Here is a 20,366-nt window from a genome sequence, read left to right as displayed (position 1 = left end):
ATCGCCAAAGCGGTGCACATTAACTCATGAACCTGTATGAAATCAGAGTCATTAGTATATAAACCTTCAAGTGTCAGCCATATTGCCTGCGCAGTGTCACATGCCTCCACTAAATCAATTATCTCTTCGTTCATAGCCTTCCACAAGACGGACATCACAAGACCATCATCGTCGTCCCACTTAGTGTAGGCAATAATATCATCTGCACTGGGAGCTTTAGTTATTCCGGTTACATGCCCCATCTTGTGCATGCCTCGAAGATGAGCCGTCATAAGTCGCTTCCATTTGCGATAATTGGTCCCATTGAGTTTAGTTCCCCCAAAGGACCCACTGTCAGAACTCTTAACCGATACCTCAAATTTCGGAACATCACATTCGTCTCCAGAACCCATTGAAAAAGGAAATGGAGATAAAAAAAAGAATCAGGAATTATACAGCGGAAACACCAAAAAACTGATAAGAATCTGTCTTGGGTGCACGTGCACTGGCGGTGCACCTACACTGCCAATAAAGAGGTATCAATTCTGGGCTGGAGTGGGTCGGATTGAATCTGGGCCGGGCCGGGTCGTCTGCGGGTCGGGTCGGGTCGTCTGCGTTCGGGTCGGGTCGTCTGCGGTCGGGTCGGGTCGTCTGCGGTCGGGTCGGATCGTATGCGGGTCGGGCCGGATTGACTGCAGGCCGGGTCGGATCGACTGCAGATTTTGGAGATGCTTCGATCGGGAAAAAAAACTCGACGCCGGAGCGTGATACCGGCTGGCGGTGACTTGATGGGGCGGAGGGAAGAACGTGGAGCGGTCCACCGGTCGTCGTCGGAGATGGAGGAGTGGGCTGGAACGGGTGAGCCGGACGAGGATCGTCGGACTGGAGATGGCGTCGGCTCCGAGATGGCGGTGACAGCGAGGTTCGTCGGCTCCGAGATGGCGTCGGCTCCGAGATGGCGTGTGGACGGAAGTGATGCTACCAAGGTAGAGATAGAGAGCAGCCCCGGGGGGGGGGGTAGAGAGCAGCGCCGGGGTAAAGAGAGGCGTCGACGTAGGCTCGGTGAGAGTACAAGAGAAAAACGTCGGGATACGTGCGAAGTGACCAGCAGATGTCTGGTGGGATAGCACGTGTGAGCTCGACGGAAGTGAGGGCGGCCGGCAGGGAAGAAAGGAGCAGCAGGAGCTCCAAAGAAAAAAGTCTGCCGGAAAAAAAGAAAAAACCCAGAAAAACAGAGCCTTTTTTGTTTGCTCTGATACCAAGTAGAATAAGCTACAATCACTTATATTCGATATGAATAATTACATGGTATTTATAGGATTCTAGGCTACCAATTAACAAGTATGAAACCAAAGATAATTTGTCAATTACTACGGCTTGGTTGGTGAGATCCGGTGCTAATATTTGACTCATGCTAACACTTAGAATTGTTTAGTTCTCACTTTGGGACTTGAATATTGTATATATGGGCACACTATGATAGAGTTGAAGTATATGAATTTGAGAGAGAATTTTGTTGGGTTCATCTATAACACCCTCATATATAACAGACTAACACAACCTTCTTTCTTTTCTCATCGCAATAGGTAACCTCAAGGCCAAAGGAAGAGGAAGTTCGAGAAATTCTTTTGGGACTTGGTGACCCTGTTGGACTAGGAAAGGAATATGCCTGGCTGAAGTACAGATAAAAACATATGGCAAACTGGTGTAAAGGTTTGGATAGAATAAGATTCAAGCCAATCAATTATCAATATGACCGAAATGAAAATATAATTAAAATCACATCATACAGTACAAATAATTATCGCGGCAATATTAGGAGGAGAATATTAGGGAAAATTCCAGTATACATTGATGCATGTTGTGCATCTCAAATCTTGCGGCTGTTATTATTTTGTGAGTGAGATCAGAAAATAATAATCATTGACAACTGTTTGATATGAAATGCATAGCATACATCAATGCAGGAACGAACCTAAAGTTTATGCTAAAGCTCCTGTGCTATCACTACTTTCAGATATCCGTAGCCTGTACACGCATTAACTTAAAGCCCGTCTCTTGTATGTAACGGGTAACGTAGGGCGCTTTGCTTCTTCAATCAAATTAACATAACTTTTGAGACTTCTTCCACCTTGATCAGTTTCATCCAAACTTTCTCAGTCTTTTAAGCATATCAAACTGCCACTCCCACATCTTACAATATTCCCTGAATCACTTCTTAGGTCCAAAAAGAATGCTGTGGTTTCTCGAAAATGTTTGAAAAATATGCCATGCTCCCATGCACCACAAATAACCAAAGGAAAAAAATAATCCAGACCGTCCCAACAGTCCTAACTCCTTTCGAAAATCAAACATGTCAATATTCAAGCTGTAACCGCGCGTCCACTGTTTCTGATCAGCATAATCCTTCAACATCCGTATCTCAATTTTTGTAGCCATACCTTTCGATAATGAAGTATATATCCACCACGGCCAGAGATCCTCTCAGTGTAAGCAAGTGGAAATGCAACATCGTGCGTGGTGACTGGCTTTCTAGTTTGGGAGAAGGAATCAAACAGAATTCTTCCTTCTTGAAATCAAAAGAAATAATACGACATGCAGAGTCATCCCCAATTACCAACCAATGCATGTCTCCGTGTGCATATACACTCGTTGGGAAACCTGGACAACAAATTTTACCGGAAAATATGCAGTAGGAGTTGAGGGTATCTCTCGCCATGAGCTTTTTCCCAGTTCAAGAACACTAGCTATCATCTTGGTGAATGTTGTTTCTCTATAAAATCGGACAATCTTGATGGTGTTGGTTATATTATCGAATCCCATACCGTACCAGCAGTGATACCACCCCGCAGAGTACAAAGAACTTCTCCCCTGAGAGGATCAATTAGGAAGCAACGTCCGGGTCCATAATTATCTGCACTTCTTAAGCAAAACAAGTTGCAGAAAACAAACCCTATCGTATAAGTTATTCTTCTATGAAAGTAGATAGGTTATGTGGAGACATCAATTGTTTATTATGATCCTATTGTTCTCAGGGCACTGCCATCGAATTTCACTGGTTGCAAGTCTGCTAACACAAAGGGAATCGATGTAGCCAAAGACATAAGCTGGGGTACTTAGAACAACAGCGTTGGTGGCGATCAGAAATCGGGTGTGCAGTGCAACGAAAGAGATGTCATCAACAGTCTTCAACAAGGCCTTCGACACACACCTTATGCGCAACAGACTGATTCACTGGGCAGTTTCAAAAGGATTTCGATGAGTATATGAGTGGGTAGTTCCAATAGCATCAGCTTCATTGCTGTAAAAAGAATCAGAACAAACCCTAATGTAAAAATTGAAGAATGCGAAACATAAAGCCTAAACTATATAATGGGAATCCTAATGTTAAAGTAATATTAAAGGTTAAGTTATCCGCTTGGGACTCGGTTACCCTTTTGGACCCATTAGTAAAGAGGGTATTGTGCTTAATTTCGACCATGAGAAGATTTATCCTAGTAGATTTAGGAAAAGGAAAATCCAGGTCTTGGATGTGTCTATATGTTTATGTCTAGAGCCTTGACATGGGCACCTGTTGGTCTCGCTTGCATGAAGTCATGAAATGAACATGAACATGAACATGAGCAGAGCAAACACCAAGTTTTGACAAATCCTTGACCAAAATATGAATAATAACCATAATAGACATTCAAACATAAAATTTGCTTACAGAATATAATTATGCAATCAAAGTCGAACATCATCATAGATCACAGGGTATTCAAATCACCAAGATGATGACAGCTGTCTTCACCAAACAGACAGTTGATCAAAGGCTGTCAAAGTCATCAAAGGGAAGGCAACATTTAGCAAATGTCATATCCCTTCTAGTAGAAAACTCTCAGAACTGAGACTTGTCGAGGTTGTCAAAGTAAGGATGGTCCATGGCTTCTTTGGCAGAAATTCTCTCAGCTGGATCATATTTAAGCATTCTCTGCAAATTACAAATGCAAGACATTATTTGAGGCAAGCAGAGAAGTCATCTCATATAAAATTCCAAGCAGAATACACAATTCATCAACACAACGATGAAGGTTCTGGTTTCCAGAACCAGGACTATGTTAATCTGCAAAGTGCTGAGTCCGGCCAAGGCTTTGTTAGTCTGCAAAGTGCTGTGTCCGGGGTCAATCCTGATACTTTTGCCGGTTTGGACTTGCATAGTGTATTATAATGTCATAGCTTTAATTTTACAAAATAGAATCATCAATAAAAGCCTGATCACCACATAGCTATCCAAAAACTCCAAAATTTTCGAATGGAACTACTAGATACTTATTTAATGACCAAACAAACAAGATATATACTCTGAGAAGCAGGCAAGGCAGATGACTCCACAAAAGCTTACAAGAGTTTGAATGGACTATCATGTCTCCTTTCTAACAAGAGCCATTCATATTAAATTACTTGGATCTTTATCAAGACTAATTACCTAGATGCCTACGTATCAGATTCTAACAAAACAGTAACACACTCAAGCAAGTGACACAGGTGGTTAATTCTCAGAGCAGCTTCTAGAAAACTTACAGAAAGAAGGTCCACTCCATCAGGCCCTAATGCAGGAACAGCACGAGCCAAGTTCTGAGGCTCCCACACAGGATAAACATGCCAGTCCCGCAGACTAGTGACACCAGCCCACTGCTTCTCAGTCGGCGTTCCTAACAGCCTACACCATAGTAACGGTTCCAATCAAACACACTTAGCCTTTCCTCAGTTCAAATTGCCGAAATAAAAATGAAGAACAAAAAAGAATCAAAACCCCAAATCGAGTGGGGACAACACAAAACAAACACCTGAAGATGTTGAGCAACTGCTGGAACTCAGAATCTCCAGGGAACAGCGCCTGCCTCCTCACCATTTCAGCTGCAAATTCAATCCTATCACGATCAATACCGCAACTAATCGCAAACAAATAAACTCGATTTCACACAAAATCAATCAAATAGAGCATTTCATCCACATATTCATGTACCACTAACTGCCAGCACTCTAACTAACTAATTACTAAATCGCAAACAGTTAAAATCGACACGAAATCAAGTAAGAGAATGAGAGATAACTGACCGAAAATGCATCCGACGGACCACATATCAACACCAGTAGAGTAATGAGTAGAGCCGAGCAGAACCTCAGGCGCTCTATACCAAAGCGTCACAATCTCATGCGTATAGCTCTTGAGCGGAACCGTGAAGGCCCGGCCCAATCCAAGATCGGCAATCTTCAAGATCCCTCTCTCCTTATCCAGCAGCAGATTCTGCGGCTTCAAATCGCGGTGGAGCACGCCGTGGGAGTGGCAGTGCGCCACGCCTTTACAGAGCTGGAACAGAAAGCTCTGGACCATCGCCGGCGCCAGGGGCCTCGGATTGGGGCCCTTGCGGAAGGTGTCGATGAACTTCTTGAGATCGGTGTCGAGGTACTCGAAGACGAGGTAGAGGACGGGCTTGCCGTCCTTCTTGTTGTCCACGTGTTCGACGCAGAGGAGGCGGACGACGTAGAGGGATTGGGAGAGCATTTGGAGGAGGGAGACTTCGCGGAGGGCGGTGGGCGGCACGCCCTCTTCGTCCATCTCGAGGCGCGTCTTTTTGAGGGCGACGAGTTGGCCGGTGGCTTTGTCTTTGGCCTTGTAGACTTTGCCGTAGGTGCCTTCGCCGACCTTCTCTAGCTTATCGTATTTCTCCATTTCGGAAACCCTAGTGGTTTGAATTTGGGAGTGACGCTGGTTCGATCTAACCGTTTTGGGCGAGGGAGTGTGATTGTTTATTTTTGAATTTATAAAGGGGGAAGGGGAGAGTCGGGCTGGGGTCTAACGGAACGGAATGAGGGAGGGGCACGTGTCGCGCGCTAACGGAAGAGATCACAAATTTGAAACTACTGACTCCCCAGTTTCCCGGTTTCCCCCCTTGAAATCACTGCTTATACATGAACCCTAGCTTCAATTTGTTACCTTTTTTTTTCTTTTCTAATATCTTTCCGATTTGTAATGGAATCGGTCGACGGAGATAGTGGTGTGTTCGGCGAGGGGGGTGGCCATTGGTCTTGAGAGCCATTGCATTTATTAAGGTTGCGGTCTAAGTAAAAAAAGTGTATCACCGACCGTAAAATTGAAGTTTGGATGACTCAAATTTATAAAAATATCGATATGTGAAATATTTAGTAATTATAGAACTACCTTTCATTTATATTCATACTCAGGATAAATTGACAAAAATATAAAATAAAAATTATAATTGAGGACCTGGGTAGGTTTGTGGGCGGACAACAAGTTTCAATTTAGGATACAAGTTTTTTTTTTTTTAAATAAACTCAAGATCTACCCAGTCTTTGAAGCCGATTAAGGAATTGAAATTATTGTAAGCAGTTTGAACTTTGAAGCAATCATAACAATATACTTAAAGAAGAAAAAGACGTTCTAAATTTGAAGAGAAAGAGCTTCTCAAGGAAGGGAAAAAGTTGAAGCTTTGCCTAGTCTGATAAAGACATCAGTGACAATGGGATATTCATTTTCAGGGGGAAGAAATGCTAATTGGAAAGCAGAAAATAGCAAAAATTCATACTCATCTCAATTGTTCTATCATTCTCCAAATACCAGTACCCTCACAGTAGATGCGAGCAAACATAGTTTTTCAACTTATTTAACAAAAGTAACTGTAGTTGAAGCCTGTTTGAATGGCATCGTAACCTAACACCAAAATTTAGGATATACTAGATTCAGACATTGTTTCCCTATGTTGCCTTGTGTTTCCTAGTTATCGACAACTTCAATGAGGGTTGGCTCATAGTCAGCAGGGGCCTCAAATCCATGCAGATTCATCATAGTTGCAGCAACGTTGGCTAGACCACCACTTGGAAGATCCTTGCGGAACCGAATGCCAGATGACAGTCCGGGGCCTCCAATGGCAATTGGAACCTTAACAAAGAAAAACAAAATCATATATTAAACCTGCGGCAGTGGACAGTCATCTTGATGGCCGAAGATCCAGTGTCTATACAGATACTTGCTGAAGCTAAAGGCCAAAACTTTCATTTCCTAAACATTGAATAACTTACCGGTTGGAGAGTGTGAGAGGTAAGGATTTGGATGTTGCCACTCTTGTCAAGAGCAGGTTCCCCCTTCTTATTTCTCTTCACCATATCCTCGGCGTTACCATGATCAGCTGTAACAACATAAATTCCACCCACTTGCTCTATCGCATCAAGGATCATCTGAAACCAGAAAAGAGTACCACAGTAAGAAAATATGCCAAATCTCTCACAACGAGATAGAATTGGTTTGATAGACACAATGAGATACAAAACCATCATATGTTCATATATCCATATTTAAAATTCCCTTCATTTCTTCAAAACCAACTACAGAGAACATTTTGACAAGGTATAGCTATCATACCTTCACAGCTTCATCAGCAGCCTTGCAGGCAACAACTGTGGCTTCAATGTCACCAGTATGCCCGACCATGTCCCCATTTGGTAGGTTGACACGAACCTAAATATAACAGAATGTAATTATATATGCTTTCTGGATGAAAAAAATCTGACCAAGATACTGACAAATTAGAAGGCAACTTTTTATTACCTGTTCAAACTTCTTGCTCAGAATAGCATCCCTAGCCTTTTCAGCAATCTCTAATGCCTTCATCTTTGGCTGGACATTAAAGGAGATTCCACTATCACTTGGAATTTCCACATATTCCTCCATTTGAGGGTTAAAGTATCCAGAGCGATTTCCGTTCCAGAAAAAAGTAACATGGCCAAACTTAACAGTCTCACTGTGCATACAAGAAACAAGAGAAAGTAAATAAATGGATCAAATGAGTAGGAGGCCTAACTTTACAGTCTAATTGTGCATACAGAAAACAAGAGAACGTAAAAAATGGGTCAAATGAGTAGGAAGCCTAATTTTACAGTCTCACTGTGCATACAGGAAACAAGAGAAAAGAAATGGATCAAATGAGTAGGAAGCCTGAAATTTAAAGACGAATGAAGAGTTCTTATAAGAGCAAAGTTGTGAAGATTTAGTTTACCAAAACTAAAATTTTTATAGATCATAAAAATAAGTTTCAAGAAGAACAAAACAAATTTAACAAACACAGAGAATGACAAAATTGATTGTCGAACTCTCTAAATTCCAATGTGACTGTCCCTTAACCAAAACCAAAATCACAGCTGCAGTACAGATGACAAAACATATATTTACATTGGAGGAAGAGAAAAATCCTACTATGCTTTGCAGAAAGTAGCAAAATTAACCAACTGAGTACTTAAACTCACCTGCAGGCAAAAGTGCGGACACCATTATAAGTAAGATATTCCCCAGATGTTCTATCAATCTCCGGAGGCTCAACAAGGTAACGGTTTGGAAGCTTCAGCTCACCATCATACTGAAGCATACCAGCATAACGGATTTTGGGAACTCGAACTCTGTCGAATTTATCAAAGTCAGCATATTCAAATGCCTTGGCAGCCATAACCATACGATCTGCTCGGAAGTTGAATGTAACAACAGCATCACCATCTACTATTGGGCCCACAGGCTTTCCACTGTCGTCAACAATAACAAAAGGAGGTAAATACTGGTCATTGGCCTTGGGTTCTGCTCTCAATGTCTTGATAGCTTCAACAGCACTCTTAAATTTGTAGGGGGCTTCACCAAGAACTTGGGCATCCCATCCACGCTTTACAACTGACCAGTCATTCTGTATAAGACAACACATCAATCATATAAACATTCTTGATTGCAAAGTTAAATACATAAGATCAACTTCACAACCAGTTCAAGTACATATATATATATATATATAATACTCATTCATCCATAGGGTCAACTAAACCGTTAATAATCCATATGATGTGGGAAGGGTAGCCAATACGAAAAGATAACCTAAAATCCTAGTTCAGGTTTTACTACAAATGTGGGACCAAACTAGAAAACAAAGATGGCAACTATATTTTTGAGACTTTAGTTGCATATAATCACATTGTGAGATGAAATATACTCAATTAGAGACCAGAAAAGTTCATTAACATTCCATTCAAAAGGAGATTGCAATCAAAATAGGTCCATATATGATTTACAAATTGATTCCATATCCATATTATTCATCACATGGACTGAAAACAGGTTCAGTGGATAGATAGACAGTTCAGTGGACTAGTGATGATCATGGGAGACAAGCTAGAAAACAGCAGTAATTCAATTGTAGACATAATGAGGATTGTGATCGTTAATAGTTGCCTTCTATCCAATACCTCATAACGATCCATGGTGACGTACATGCGACCTCCACCGGATGCAATCTGTGCATCCACACCTTTCTCACGTAACTTTGCAAGGTCCTCTTCAAGTGTTTCAGCAAATTTCACACTTGAACCATCCAGAACATCACGTCCATCAGTAAGAACATGAAGACGGATACTTTTAGCACCATGCTCAGCAACTCCTTTAAGCAACAACTGCATCAACAAAAGAACACCAAACTTCAGAACCAAATTCAACACTCGAATAATCAATCAAAACAATTGGCAAAGAAAAAAAAACAGCAGCACTGAGCTCAAATACCCCACCTGAACTTGATCGAGCCGAGAATGAACTCCACCATCACTCAACAACCCAATGAGATGCAAAGTTCCAGTCTCAAACACTTCCTTAATGTACTTAAACCCTTCTCCTTGGTAAATCTTTCCCGATTCAAGAGCTTGGTCCACAAGCTTTGCACTATATACATTCAACACCAAACAAATCTATCAACTTCCAACCCAAATCGCATAGCTAGTAACAACAACAGACCCGAAAACAGAGCAATTAAAGCTCACCCCTGGGCGAAAATACGTCCAGCACCAAGAGCGTTGTGGCCAACCTCACTGTTGCCCATATCATCCTCCGTCGGAAGCCCCACAGCAGTTCCGTGAGCTCTCACTAATCTCCACGTGTCCGGCCTACCCTATAAAATCAAATCAATAAACGAACACGCTCAATACAAATCCGAAATCCAATACTATCCGATCGTAATCAGATCCGATCTTATGTTAGCAAAGCATACATTCTTGAGTGAATCCATGGTGGGAGTCTCGGCGACGTGGATACAGTTATACTGATCGGCATCGGCCTCGCCCCAGCCGTCCAAGACGATCAGAGCGATCACCTTCCCCTTCGGAATCTTCGGGTGATCCGCCAGTTTCCATGACCCTCCTGCGCTCCCCATTTTTCTCTCTTTTTTCTTGAGACCTAAACAAAAATGAAATATATAAGATAGCAATGTTTCAATAACAAAACAAACAAACAAGAGAGTGCGAACCTCGCGAATCGCAACAATGGAGGAAGCAGAGCGAACAGTGATGTGCGGAAGAAAAAGCGTCGAGATCTTTTCTCTAACACTCTGCACCAATATTTATAAATAAAAACGCTAAAACCCAGAGGATTAGAAACCGGCGAATCTGGGCCGTTGGTTTTGTTGTGATTCGCTACCATTTTTGGTGCCCAGGCGTGGGGATAAAGAAGTTCTTTTTCCTAATATTTCTTTCTGATATCGTGTGTGATGGTGTATGTGTAACAGTGAAGCTTCGAGATCGCCGCCGTGGATATCGAGGAGAAAGGAAATGGACGGGTGAGGAGGACACGCGGGACACGTGACGTCAAAAACAGCGGCTTTGGTGATGCACGTGATGGGTTCAACTAAAAAAGTATATTAGTAAATATTACAAAGGGCAAGAGGCCCTAGACGGCGTCTGTACCTACCGGTTTGGCAATCTGCGTTTTCAGTGGAAGTTTGGAGAGAAAGTTAGTTTGAATAACGTGGCAGCCACAAGACGAATATTCCATTGATATGCTGTTTCCTTTTGTGGGAACCAGTCTCGTGAGACACGTGTATTTTATTTAGTTCTTTCTTTTTCAATTAGCAATTGTAAGGATAAAAAATAAAAATAAAACTGATACAACATTAGGACCTAAGTAGTTATGTTTTTCGTTTTATCTCTTTCTATTTTTTCTTTTCACTTTTATATTTTCTAAATTATAATTATATTTTTCAAAGATAAATTATAAAATAATACTAATTCTCATCATAAATTATAAAAAGTTCACCACTTATTTAACAATTATAAAATAATCATTGCAATTGATTTAAAATTAAAAACTAGTTAACAAATTTTAAACAAAATTAAAAAATCACTTTTTAAATATTTTCCAGACTGTTTTACCATTTCTCCAACTATTCTTCTGTTAGAAATTATAGTGATATATTGCATACATAATTTAATAAACTGAATTATAAATAATTATAAAACAGAAACTAAGCATGTAACTCTAATAACGAAGAACACGAAAAAGAAACTCGACCAAAATACCGAACGCTTGGTGATTGAAGAACTAGTCGAGACGTGTGTGATACCACACTGTCCTTAAGACATTTACGCCTCCTCTACCGGTGCAAGGATGTTCGGCGCTTGTCTCTCAAGATATAACGACTAAACAATTCTAGGAAGTTGCACTACTAACTAGAACCTTCAACGAACTCGAAATATACCTTTTTCTATCACCAGAGAACAACTAAGAATTTTGAGAGTGGGAGAGCAGATTGTGTTTCGAATGGATGATTTACAAAGAAAGGATGATGGCTATTTATACAGTTAAGATTTGCAATTAGTTACACAATAACATAGTTGTTACAAAAGAAGAATTTGAACAGTCTCTCAATTCGGTGTTGCATTCGTGTTCGCATGTCGCATGGGCATACACGAGTTTCCCTTGTGACCTGAGATTTGCACCCCCCCTGCGCGTGCGCGAGAGGGTACAAGGGGGCTTACACACTTTAAAATCCATACACAATGGATTCTATATAAAGTATTTTCAACACTTCTCTTTTCCAATGTGGGACAAACATTTTTCCCTCATTCTAAATAGTCATCTTTGAGTGACAATTTCTTATTCACCCACAAACCAAATTACACAAACAAACATATGATCTTGTAGCCCTCATTATCACCAGAAAACAGCTAAGAACTTTGAGAGTGAAAGAGCAGATTGTGTTTCGAATGGATGATTTATAAAGAAATGATGGTGGCTATTTATATAGTGAAGATTTACAATTAGTTACACAATAACATAGTTGTTACAAAAGAAGAATTTGAACAGTCCCTCAATTCGATGTTGCATTCGTGTCCGCATGTCGCACGAGCATACACGAGTTTCCCTTGTGACCTGAGATTTGCACCTCCTCTGCGCGTGCGCGAGAGGGTATAAGGGGGCTTACACACTTTAAAATCCATATACAATGGATTCTATATAAAGTCTTTTCAACACTTCTTTTTTCCAATGTGGGACAAACATTTTTCCCTCATTCTAAATAACCATCTTTGAGTGACAATTTCTTATTCACCCACAAACCAAATTACACAAACAAACATATGATCTTGTAGCCCTCATTATGAAGAACTCAAATATATGTTCATCTTTGATTAATTATAAGTTTAACTTAATTTAATTAATCAATTAAAATTTGGTTTTAAATGTTTATTAACCTTTTTTCCAACATCTTTTTCATCTTCTTTTTCATCTTCTTTTTCATTCTTTTTCTAATTCTGATCATAACTTTGTCGTTTGACGATGGATTTGAGCGTGGTTAGTACCGTTGGAAATATATCCCTCCTACCTTTCATTTTATACTATTTTCATTCCAAACCGACCACCATATAAGGCACAACAACCCTCACCAGGGATTTCACCGTCCATGGTGGTGCTCCAAGCTATTCCGACGAAATCAGAGCTCCAGATTCCCTAATTATAGTTATTCTCTTTATTTTGAACATACTCATATCAATCTTCTTTGAATCTTAACATCATTTTGCATATTTAGACATTTTCTCTCGGCATGTCATACCCGATGTTAAACTACATGTCACACCCGCTATCACATCCGATATCACACTACATATCACACTCTCTGTCATACTACCGGTCACACCTGTTGTCAAACCATCTGTCACATTATCTCTCACACTACCTATCACATTCGCTATCACACTACTGGTCATACTCTGTTACAACCGCAATCACATTGCATATCACACTAACTGTCACACTCCCTGTCACACCCGTTGTCACACTGTTTTATGTGATTGTTGTGCCAAAAAGAAAAAGAAGAAGAATTACTAGAAATAACGAGCTTTTGTTTATTGTTATGTGATCTTGAATTTTTCAAATCAACTCATACGATTTAAATATCGACATTAATGTGATATCATACCCCCAACCACACTACATATCACACTAGTTATTTGCATGTCACACTACCTGTCACACAAACATTGTTATGTGACAACTGACAAGTAGTGTGACGGCTAGTTTGATAGGTGGTGTGACTCCTATTGTGACCATCACTGTGACTGCTATTTGTGGGTGACATTGTAACTGAAATAGCTTTATTAAAATAGTCATACCTTTCACAAATGGAAAATCCCACAAATCTGAAGTTGGAGAAATGAAAAACAAAACAATGTTTTAGTAAAAACACAACAAAATAATTTATGACCACCCAAGAAATTGCTCAGTACACCCAGAAAATTGATTTGGGAACTTGTCAAGATCTAGAGACGATCTACGCTTTCTCCGGCGAGCTGCATCAGTAGTAGCAGTAGACGTCGTCGTCATTTTTTCCTCTCCTAAGCGTCGTCGTCACCGCCGCCATCATTATCGTTGTCACTGCCACCTCAGATATTCTCTGTCATCACCACCTCCAGATTGCGTCGTTGATGCCTTTAATAGATCTAGATTGAATCAGCCCCGACGAATAAGAAAACTCGATGCATAGATTCGGTTAACGGTGAGAAACCCCAAACCGAGAGGTAACACTTCAATTGAGAGCTTGAGGTGAAAAGGACTTTCGACCGCAACGTAGAGGATCATCGAGACCTTGTATGCCGATGACACTAACTCCTAGGAACGCCTCCTCAAGCAAGACGTCTTCATCGCCGCTGGTAGCTCTACCGGCTCGGAGATCTTATAAATCTACTTAAAGGAGATCAAAAAGCGTTGTTGCCGCCGCCGCGGAGGAGGATGATGATGCTGTTTCTATTGGAGAAGAGTTCAAGACTGAGTAGGTGAAGATTGAGGATGGTGAGATCGGAGAACGTCAAAAACCCATACCATGTTATTAGTTTTAGGTCTAGTGGCAGTTTGTAAATTGAATGAAATCGATGGGCAACGCTATAAGAAATTGATTTTTTTCTAATTTTAAAATCTTTCTTGATTTTTTTTATAAATATATGTATCAAATACGACCTTTTTATAAGAAGCCTATCTTTCAAGCCAAAGTTAGATAAATTGTAGAGTTTAATAAAACCCTTGATAATTTGGGTAGTTCAAAAATTTTAAAAATCAACATATTAACTCTCATTCTTGCTTTATCTAATAATATTAATAGAAGATTTGGATATTTCATAGGAGATATTGAAGCCAGGAAAATTGCGTTCCAAAAATGGTTAAAATGTTACCGGAGTACCAAGTTCTAACGAGTTTGTGTTGCACAAATTTTTCCTATCCAATTTGGTCAACTTCATTTTGGCTCAACCACTAGTAAGTGGTATAGTGGAATCAGTGGGGCCCCTACATCGGGTATCTCATGGCCTGACAAACAGGTCAGGAGTTCGAACGCTGGGGGAAAACAATGATGTTACTATATCCACAAAGGTGGCCAGGGGAGGGTTGCAATGCCCCTTCAGTCAGACGGAGCCCTGGCGGAGGAGTAGTCTCATGGTCAAAAGCCTGTGGGAAAACCTCTGTTGCCAATCCGAAGGTGCCAAATTCTGGCTTCGGAGGGTGTCAAAAAAAAACTTCATTTTAACTCTACCGTGTATTGTCGGATCATTCAACATGTTTATGAGTTTTACCACAATAGCTTATCGCGAAATATATTAACATTATTCATGCAACGGTAATTGAAAAGGCCAAAAACTATGCACGTACGAGCGAATTATTTTTTTATTAATGTTTGATGAAATCACAAGAACCTTAGTTTTCTACATATTTGACCCTTGTGTTGCCATCTTCATGCTCTAGTGCTTCAATTCAATAACTTGATTGAGTCACCTAATTGGAAAAATTGTACTTTTATAATGTTGACGTCGTTCTCTCGGTTTTGAATTTCATTTTAGTATAATGAGTCACTCACTAGTGAAGAGCATGCGTGCATATGTTGCAATAGAGCTTGACTTGTAACCAAAATAAATAAGAGATGAGATTCAAGTCATGCAACTACTAGACATTGTTTAATAAATTAATGCGAATTATTTTCTCCCTGAACATTCATTAGTTTCCACTAATATCTCTATCATCTCATGCCTCTATGTTCCCGGTCCATGATGTGCATCTTAACTATAGTTCATCTTTCATTCCTTCAAAAAATGACTATGCGAAAAATCATCTAGTTGGTACCTCCACTACCATGGAGCTATATAGCATGGCATGCCATAAGCATAACTATCACTCTTGAGGCGGACTTACAAACCACGATAAGACTCAACAATAACATGCATAGTGTAGCTCATCATACAAGCAACGCGCTGAAATATACGTGCCTCTCAAATGTCTCCCACCACCTATCGGCTAGATGGCCGACTTTTAGAACACTCAGATAATGGTCTCATTCCGAACTCCACAGAAAGATCAATCACAAACTGTAATAATATGTACATAATGATGCACTTCCGTTCTCTACTGAAAGTTAATAATCAAAGCCATTTTGAGGACAAAAGTATTCCCGCAAAGCAAAGGAGCTGGCCGGGAGAGGAAAATTTTGGGCAGGTGTACAGTGCTATAGTTAGCTTTGGACTTGGTTGGCGGTTGCAACTGTTCGAGGCTCTGAAGCTGGCAATGCAATCTTCTACCTATACATAAAAGATCAAGTGAATCACACAGTGCCTGTCTTCTACACTTTCTTCAGCATTAGCGCAACTTCGATTCAATTGTCAAACTGAATGCTGCAACAGCTAATAAGATTGTACAAAGCTATGAATCAATATGAAAACATGCATAATGATCAATTACGAACGAAGCAAATAAGCATTGAAACAACCACGAGTAATCAGTGTATCATCACCACGTACTTCCATCTATTGCTTTTCCCATCTTCGTCATACTACAGTGAGAGACACACTTCAAACGTTTGGAGATGGTGAGGACTTAAGGTACGTCATATGTGAAGCACTGAAGCACACATGTTTAATTAGCTTGTCGTAGATTTTTTTATCTTGTGAAGCATCCATGTTTAGCTAGCTTGTCGTAAATTTTTTTATTTCGAGTTCAACTATCAACTTAACTGGTGATGTTCGATGACTGATTGACCAGTTCCTTATGGTCCTGAACTGGTTTCGTCGTCAATTACACCACCTTGATTGTGATTTGTGAATCATCTTAGCTAACCAAAATAGACGATCAGTACTGCACTTTCAGCGGTATCTTCAGACAGCAAATTAACTTAATTACCAGTCAGGGCCCAAACTATAAAGCCCATCACTATTTTTCTACAGCACTATTACGTGTAGATCCACGACACAGACGCAAATCGCAATCATTCCAAAGCTGAAAACTCAGTTCCCGTCGTTTACCATAGAACTGATAGAAGGCCATGAAGAATGAAGAGAAAACCCTACTTCCTTGTCTGCCGCTAGGAGAAAAAAAACAAATCGTGTCTTTCTCCCTGTCCGGCGGCGAGCTATCTCGTCGTTGTCAGACGGGACTGGTTGTTGTTGTTGTCATGCTCCTCAATTGGCTTTATCGATTGGGGAGTTTGCGGCGGAGGTTGTGCGGGAGGGGAGGAGAAGAAGACACCGTAGTTGCTGTAGTGCATGGCGACAGGACTTTCACGGCTTGGAGGGCGACGGAGCGATCAAGCAAACTCCAAGGGTGGGGATCTCCGATCTGGTGAGGTTGAGTCTTTGGATATGGGTGGGTTATGTCCCATCAAGGTTCGAGAGATGGTTATGGTTTCCTTGGTGGGGTGGTGTGGTCTTTCTCCGACATAGCCTCGATGGCAAAGTGTGGCCGGTGGCGGTCTGGCTGCCCGGAGGTCCGGTGGTCGTGACATGGTCGTCGGTGGTCCCTTCTCTTTTCTCCTTTGCCTTAGGTTGGGCTTGGGCCTCCCTTATGGGCCGGGCTTGGGTCAAGAAAATAAGCCCACATAGGGCATTTATGGTTTTGCATTATATTATTTTATTTTTCTAGATGTTAAGTGTTTACTTGTCTTAATAAGTGGAAGTAGGCATCGTCTTGGGTTGTGCACTCGTTGTGTCATGGTTGTTCTATTTAGGCGGCGAGTTTTTTGTTTTGTCAAATAGTCGCAGCCTCCTAGTGGTAGGATGTAACTTAGTGTCACCGGTATGTTCCAGTGGCAACATGGTAGGAAAGCTAATAGAATTAGAAATTTATGGCTCCATATGAGCATTGTTTTTCCGTTGTGTAGCCAAATTTGTAAAGTAATTGATTGTGTTAATGATACACACTCTGCTAAATGGTGCTTGCTAGAATGTATGAGTTATATAGTAACGTCTGATATTTTGGGATGTTCTTACCGCATGAGGTTTAGGCTCAATGCCCCCCCCCCCCCTCTCTTGTATTATGCAGTTTTATTAAAAATACGACATGAGGGCGGATGATAGCCCATTTCAAAAAAAAAAAAACACTGATAGAAGGCCTCATGGAGATAGAGCAGCTTTCAACCACCTATACCTTACTATCAATATCGATCATTTGGCCGCAGCCATGAACTAGACTAAGATAAATGCTCATATATGAATATATGATCAGCTCTCATTGCTTACTACGATAAAGCTCTCTCACTACATGGAACCAACATCCAGAACACCCAACATAAACTCCCTCCTCCAACTTCGGTCTTTCCACCAAGGCCTAGAGTCCTAGACAGAACAATTTGAGGAATGAACTTTACTTGTAGATCAATATCACGCCAATTTTAATTTATTTATCTCGAGCCATAATGATTTTTTCATACTATCGCTATAGAACGAGTTATAGAAATATGATCGAAGTTGCGGTGGTGCCAAGGTGGTACATACAGCGGGAGCAGGGGAATACTAGCTAGGGGGCCGGGAGAGCCATGTTGTCAATACAATATGAACCTCTTTATTGCTAATGCCATATCTTTTGCTCGATTAATGCCTCGCTAGCTCCAAGTCTCCAACCACACGTACTGAATATTTCTTTGTTGACAGATATATTTTAGCTGTAGTGTTAGGTATTGTTCTTCCATAGACATTGTTGGTCTCTTAGAGTTTGAATTGTTTATGCAGTTAATTAACCTTTGCAGTACTGAATATACATTCCTATTGCACACAATTAGCCAGCCAGAGGTAGATGATATCTTCCTTGGTTATGATGGTAATAGTTGTATGTTTAACATTTCCTTTGCCCAGATCTATATATTCCTTTTGAAACGGGGAACTATTATTTTATTACCTTACTCACCTCGTTTGGATCGGCCTTTTTTTTTTCTGGGTATTGTTGAACTAAATCTCCAACGATCTTTGATCATAGATCCCATGATCGATAGTTTTGAATCGAAGATTCAACAACCCCATGAACTATCCATTATAATAAAAGACTAACAAATACCAGTACGAAGTTTCCATTATATACCAAAGTTCAACGAAAGAGTTTGTTGAACTGAAAAACTTACAATGAACACCAAGACTCACTTAAATTCTACACCTAAGATATGATATTGTACGAGAGAAAATGTTGTTCTTTCTCAATTGGACATAAATATATATACATCCCCACTTCAAGCCTGGCTTTTTATATAAAAGGAAAAAACCAAGCAGCTTCATTGATTTTTTCCGAACTTTTATAGAAAAAAAAAAAAAGAAAGAAAAAAGAAAAAACACAGAAGCTAATGTGGGGAAGACTGAGGACACACAACAAGATAATAGATACGAATTAAGAAGAGGAAGGATGTGAATCCACCAAGGGGAAAATGGTGGTTGAGGGATCTAAAATCTAACGCCTAGATGAACCATACATCTGGTCAAGGAGGATAACAAACGCCATGGCCACCGACGTTTCAAGATCGGGCTGTACGACTAGGCGGAACACGTCGACTCCCATCGCCACTCCCCCCACAGCCGCCTCCTTCCTCTTGATCTCCGCCACTTTCGTCCTCTTTCCGTCGTATACGGTGCAGCACCTCTGCGCGTACGACCCTTCTACCTGGTACAACACCGAGGTCTTGCTATTCACCTGCGCCAGGTACTTGTTGTTTAGCATATTCACGTTCTTCCTCACGCAGAACCGCGGAGTCCCCGACGTCTCTCCGTCGTAAATCATCCAGTTATCCCCAAAGCTCAGCCTCTGATAAAACACAACACGATAAAGCACTCATTAGTAACAATCGACAAGACATGTTATGTTATTAGACCGTCTAAAATATTACATGCACGGTAGATATGTGACAAGAGATTGAACATATGTATACCTTGCGGCGGATGGTGAGGAGGCACTTGCCGTGGGCGTCCATGAGAACGATCTCGCCTTTACGGCCTGACAAGTAGTTGTCGACCCTGAAGACGAGATTCCCCTTGGTGTCAAACACCGTAAACCCGTTGCAGTTCAACAGCAACGACTTCTTCCACACCGTCAGCACCGTGGCCTCTTCCGACCCCGAAGCTCTCCGCTTCTGCTCAGCCTCGTAGGCTGCGACATTGGCGGTGGCCGCTGCTGCTCCGTTTGGGTATACCTTTGTCATCACAATACTCTGAAGCTTTGAAAACGTTATAGACTGCTAGAAGTGATGAAGGTGTTTTTTTTCTCTGAAGGTGTTGATGGAATAAGTTACAGGGAGGTAGGGTTGAGTATATATATATGGAGGAGATGGGAGTCGGAGTTGATATAAGGGTAATTTAAGTGGGTTCGGGTCAGGGTCAGGGTCAGGGTTTTGCGTGGTCCAGAATGAATGAGAGTGTAAAACAAGCGTTGAAGAACTTGGAAGCGAGATCGATGGGGCACCAAAGAGAGCATCGTAATGATAATTAAAACTAATCGAGATGGAAAGTCATACCGGCGATCAGTGCGCGCCCTCCATTGTGTGACGTCATACACGTAAGATGATTAAGAAATTGGACGGAAAGTGGAAGATTAACATGATAGGTTGGCTTGTCCACCGTCTGATGCTAATATGATAAGGATCGAATATATATTTCTCAGACCTAATCTTTACTTCTAATCCAATGCAAAATATTTCCATTAATTAATGACCGTCTAATGAGGGTATGAGTTTCAGGGGCCGAAATGATGCTAACAATGCGTGAGGCAAGTTATCAAGAAACTTTGATCCACGAGTGTATTTGAT

The 20,366-nt window shown here is 40.9% G+C and overlaps 3 protein-coding genes across 3 annotated transcripts; all 3 read right to left on the bottom strand.

Annotated features, from left to right (window-relative positions):
• Positions 1-3,696: 3,696 nt before the first annotated feature.
• LOC126798233 (cell division control protein 2 homolog C) lies at positions 3,697-5,766 on the bottom strand. Its single transcript, XM_050525128.1, has 4 exons — positions 5,080-5,766; positions 4,809-4,878; positions 4,543-4,681; positions 3,697-3,952 (listed from the first exon to the last, which is right to left on the bottom strand). Exons 1-4 carry the CDS (start codon positions 5,693-5,695, stop codon positions 3,860-3,862), a joined length of 918 nt encoding a protein of 305 aa, XP_050381085.1. The 5' UTR covers positions 5,696-5,766; the 3' UTR covers positions 3,697-3,859.
• Positions 5,767-6,569: 803 nt separating this feature from the next.
• On the bottom strand, positions 6,570-10,468 carry LOC126797568 (2,3-bisphosphoglycerate-independent phosphoglycerate mutase). The gene is made up of 10 exons (XM_050524218.1): positions 10,308-10,468; positions 10,053-10,237; positions 9,826-9,953; positions 9,577-9,727; positions 9,262-9,465; positions 8,284-8,708; positions 7,589-7,781; positions 7,403-7,498; positions 7,063-7,218; positions 6,570-6,922 (listed from the first exon to the last, which is right to left on the bottom strand). The coding sequence occupies exons 2-10, from the start codon at positions 10,212-10,214 to the stop codon at positions 6,758-6,760; spliced, it is 1,680 nt and encodes a 559-aa protein (XP_050380175.1). The 5' UTR covers positions 10,215-10,237; positions 10,308-10,468; the 3' UTR covers positions 6,570-6,757.
• An 8,163-nt stretch (positions 10,469-18,631) lies between these two features.
• LOC126799403 (protein LURP-one-related 8-like) lies at positions 18,632-19,845 on the bottom strand. Its single transcript, XM_050526603.1, has 2 exons — positions 19,494-19,845; positions 18,632-19,369 (listed from the first exon to the last, which is right to left on the bottom strand). Exons 1-2 carry the CDS (start codon positions 19,761-19,763, stop codon positions 19,019-19,021), a joined length of 621 nt encoding a protein of 206 aa, XP_050382560.1. The 5' UTR covers positions 19,764-19,845; the 3' UTR covers positions 18,632-19,018.
• Positions 19,846-20,366: the final 521 nt, after the last annotated feature.

The sequence above is a fragment of the Argentina anserina genome, chromosome 6, assembly GCF_933775445.1.
Source record: "Argentina anserina chromosome 6, drPotAnse1.1, whole genome shotgun sequence".
Taxonomy (NCBI): domain Eukaryota; kingdom Viridiplantae; phylum Streptophyta; class Magnoliopsida; order Rosales; family Rosaceae; genus Argentina; species Argentina anserina.
This window is presented reverse-complemented; position numbering and strand designations above follow the sequence as displayed.

Excerpts from the sequence above, each read along its gene's own strand:
- LOC126798233 (XM_050525128.1), bottom strand. The coding sequence starts at position 5,695 with ATGGAGAAATACGATAAGCTAGAGAAGGTCGGCGAAGGCACCTACGGC. Across the intron at positions 4,879-5,079 it reads GTCCGTCGGATGCATTTTCG|CTGAAATGGTGAGGAGGCAG; the intron begins GTCAGTTATCTC and ends TTGAATTTGCAG. Across the intron at positions 4,682-4,808 it reads CAGTTGCTCAACATCTTCAG|GCTGTTAGGAACGCCGACTG; the intron begins GTGTTTGTTTTG and ends ACTATGGTGTAG.
- LOC126797568 (XM_050524218.1), bottom strand. The coding sequence starts at position 10,214 with ATGGGGAGCGCAGGAGGGTCATGGAAACTGGCGGATCACCCGAAGATT. Across the intron at positions 9,954-10,052 it reads CCATGGATTCACTCAAGAAT|GGTAGGCCGGACACGTGGAG; the intron begins GTATGCTTTGCT and ends TTGATTTTATAG. Across the intron at positions 6,923-7,062 it reads CCTCTCACACTCTCCAACCG|GTTCCAATTGCCATTGGAGG; the intron begins GTAAGTTATTCA and ends TTCTTTGTTAAG.
- LOC126799403 (XM_050526603.1), bottom strand. The coding sequence starts at position 19,763 with ATGACAAAGGTATACCCAAACGGAGCAGCAGCGGCCACCGCCAATGTC. Across the intron at positions 19,370-19,493 it reads TCCTCACCATCCGCCGCAAG|AGGCTGAGCTTTGGGGATAA; the intron begins GTATACATATGT and ends GTGTTTTATCAG.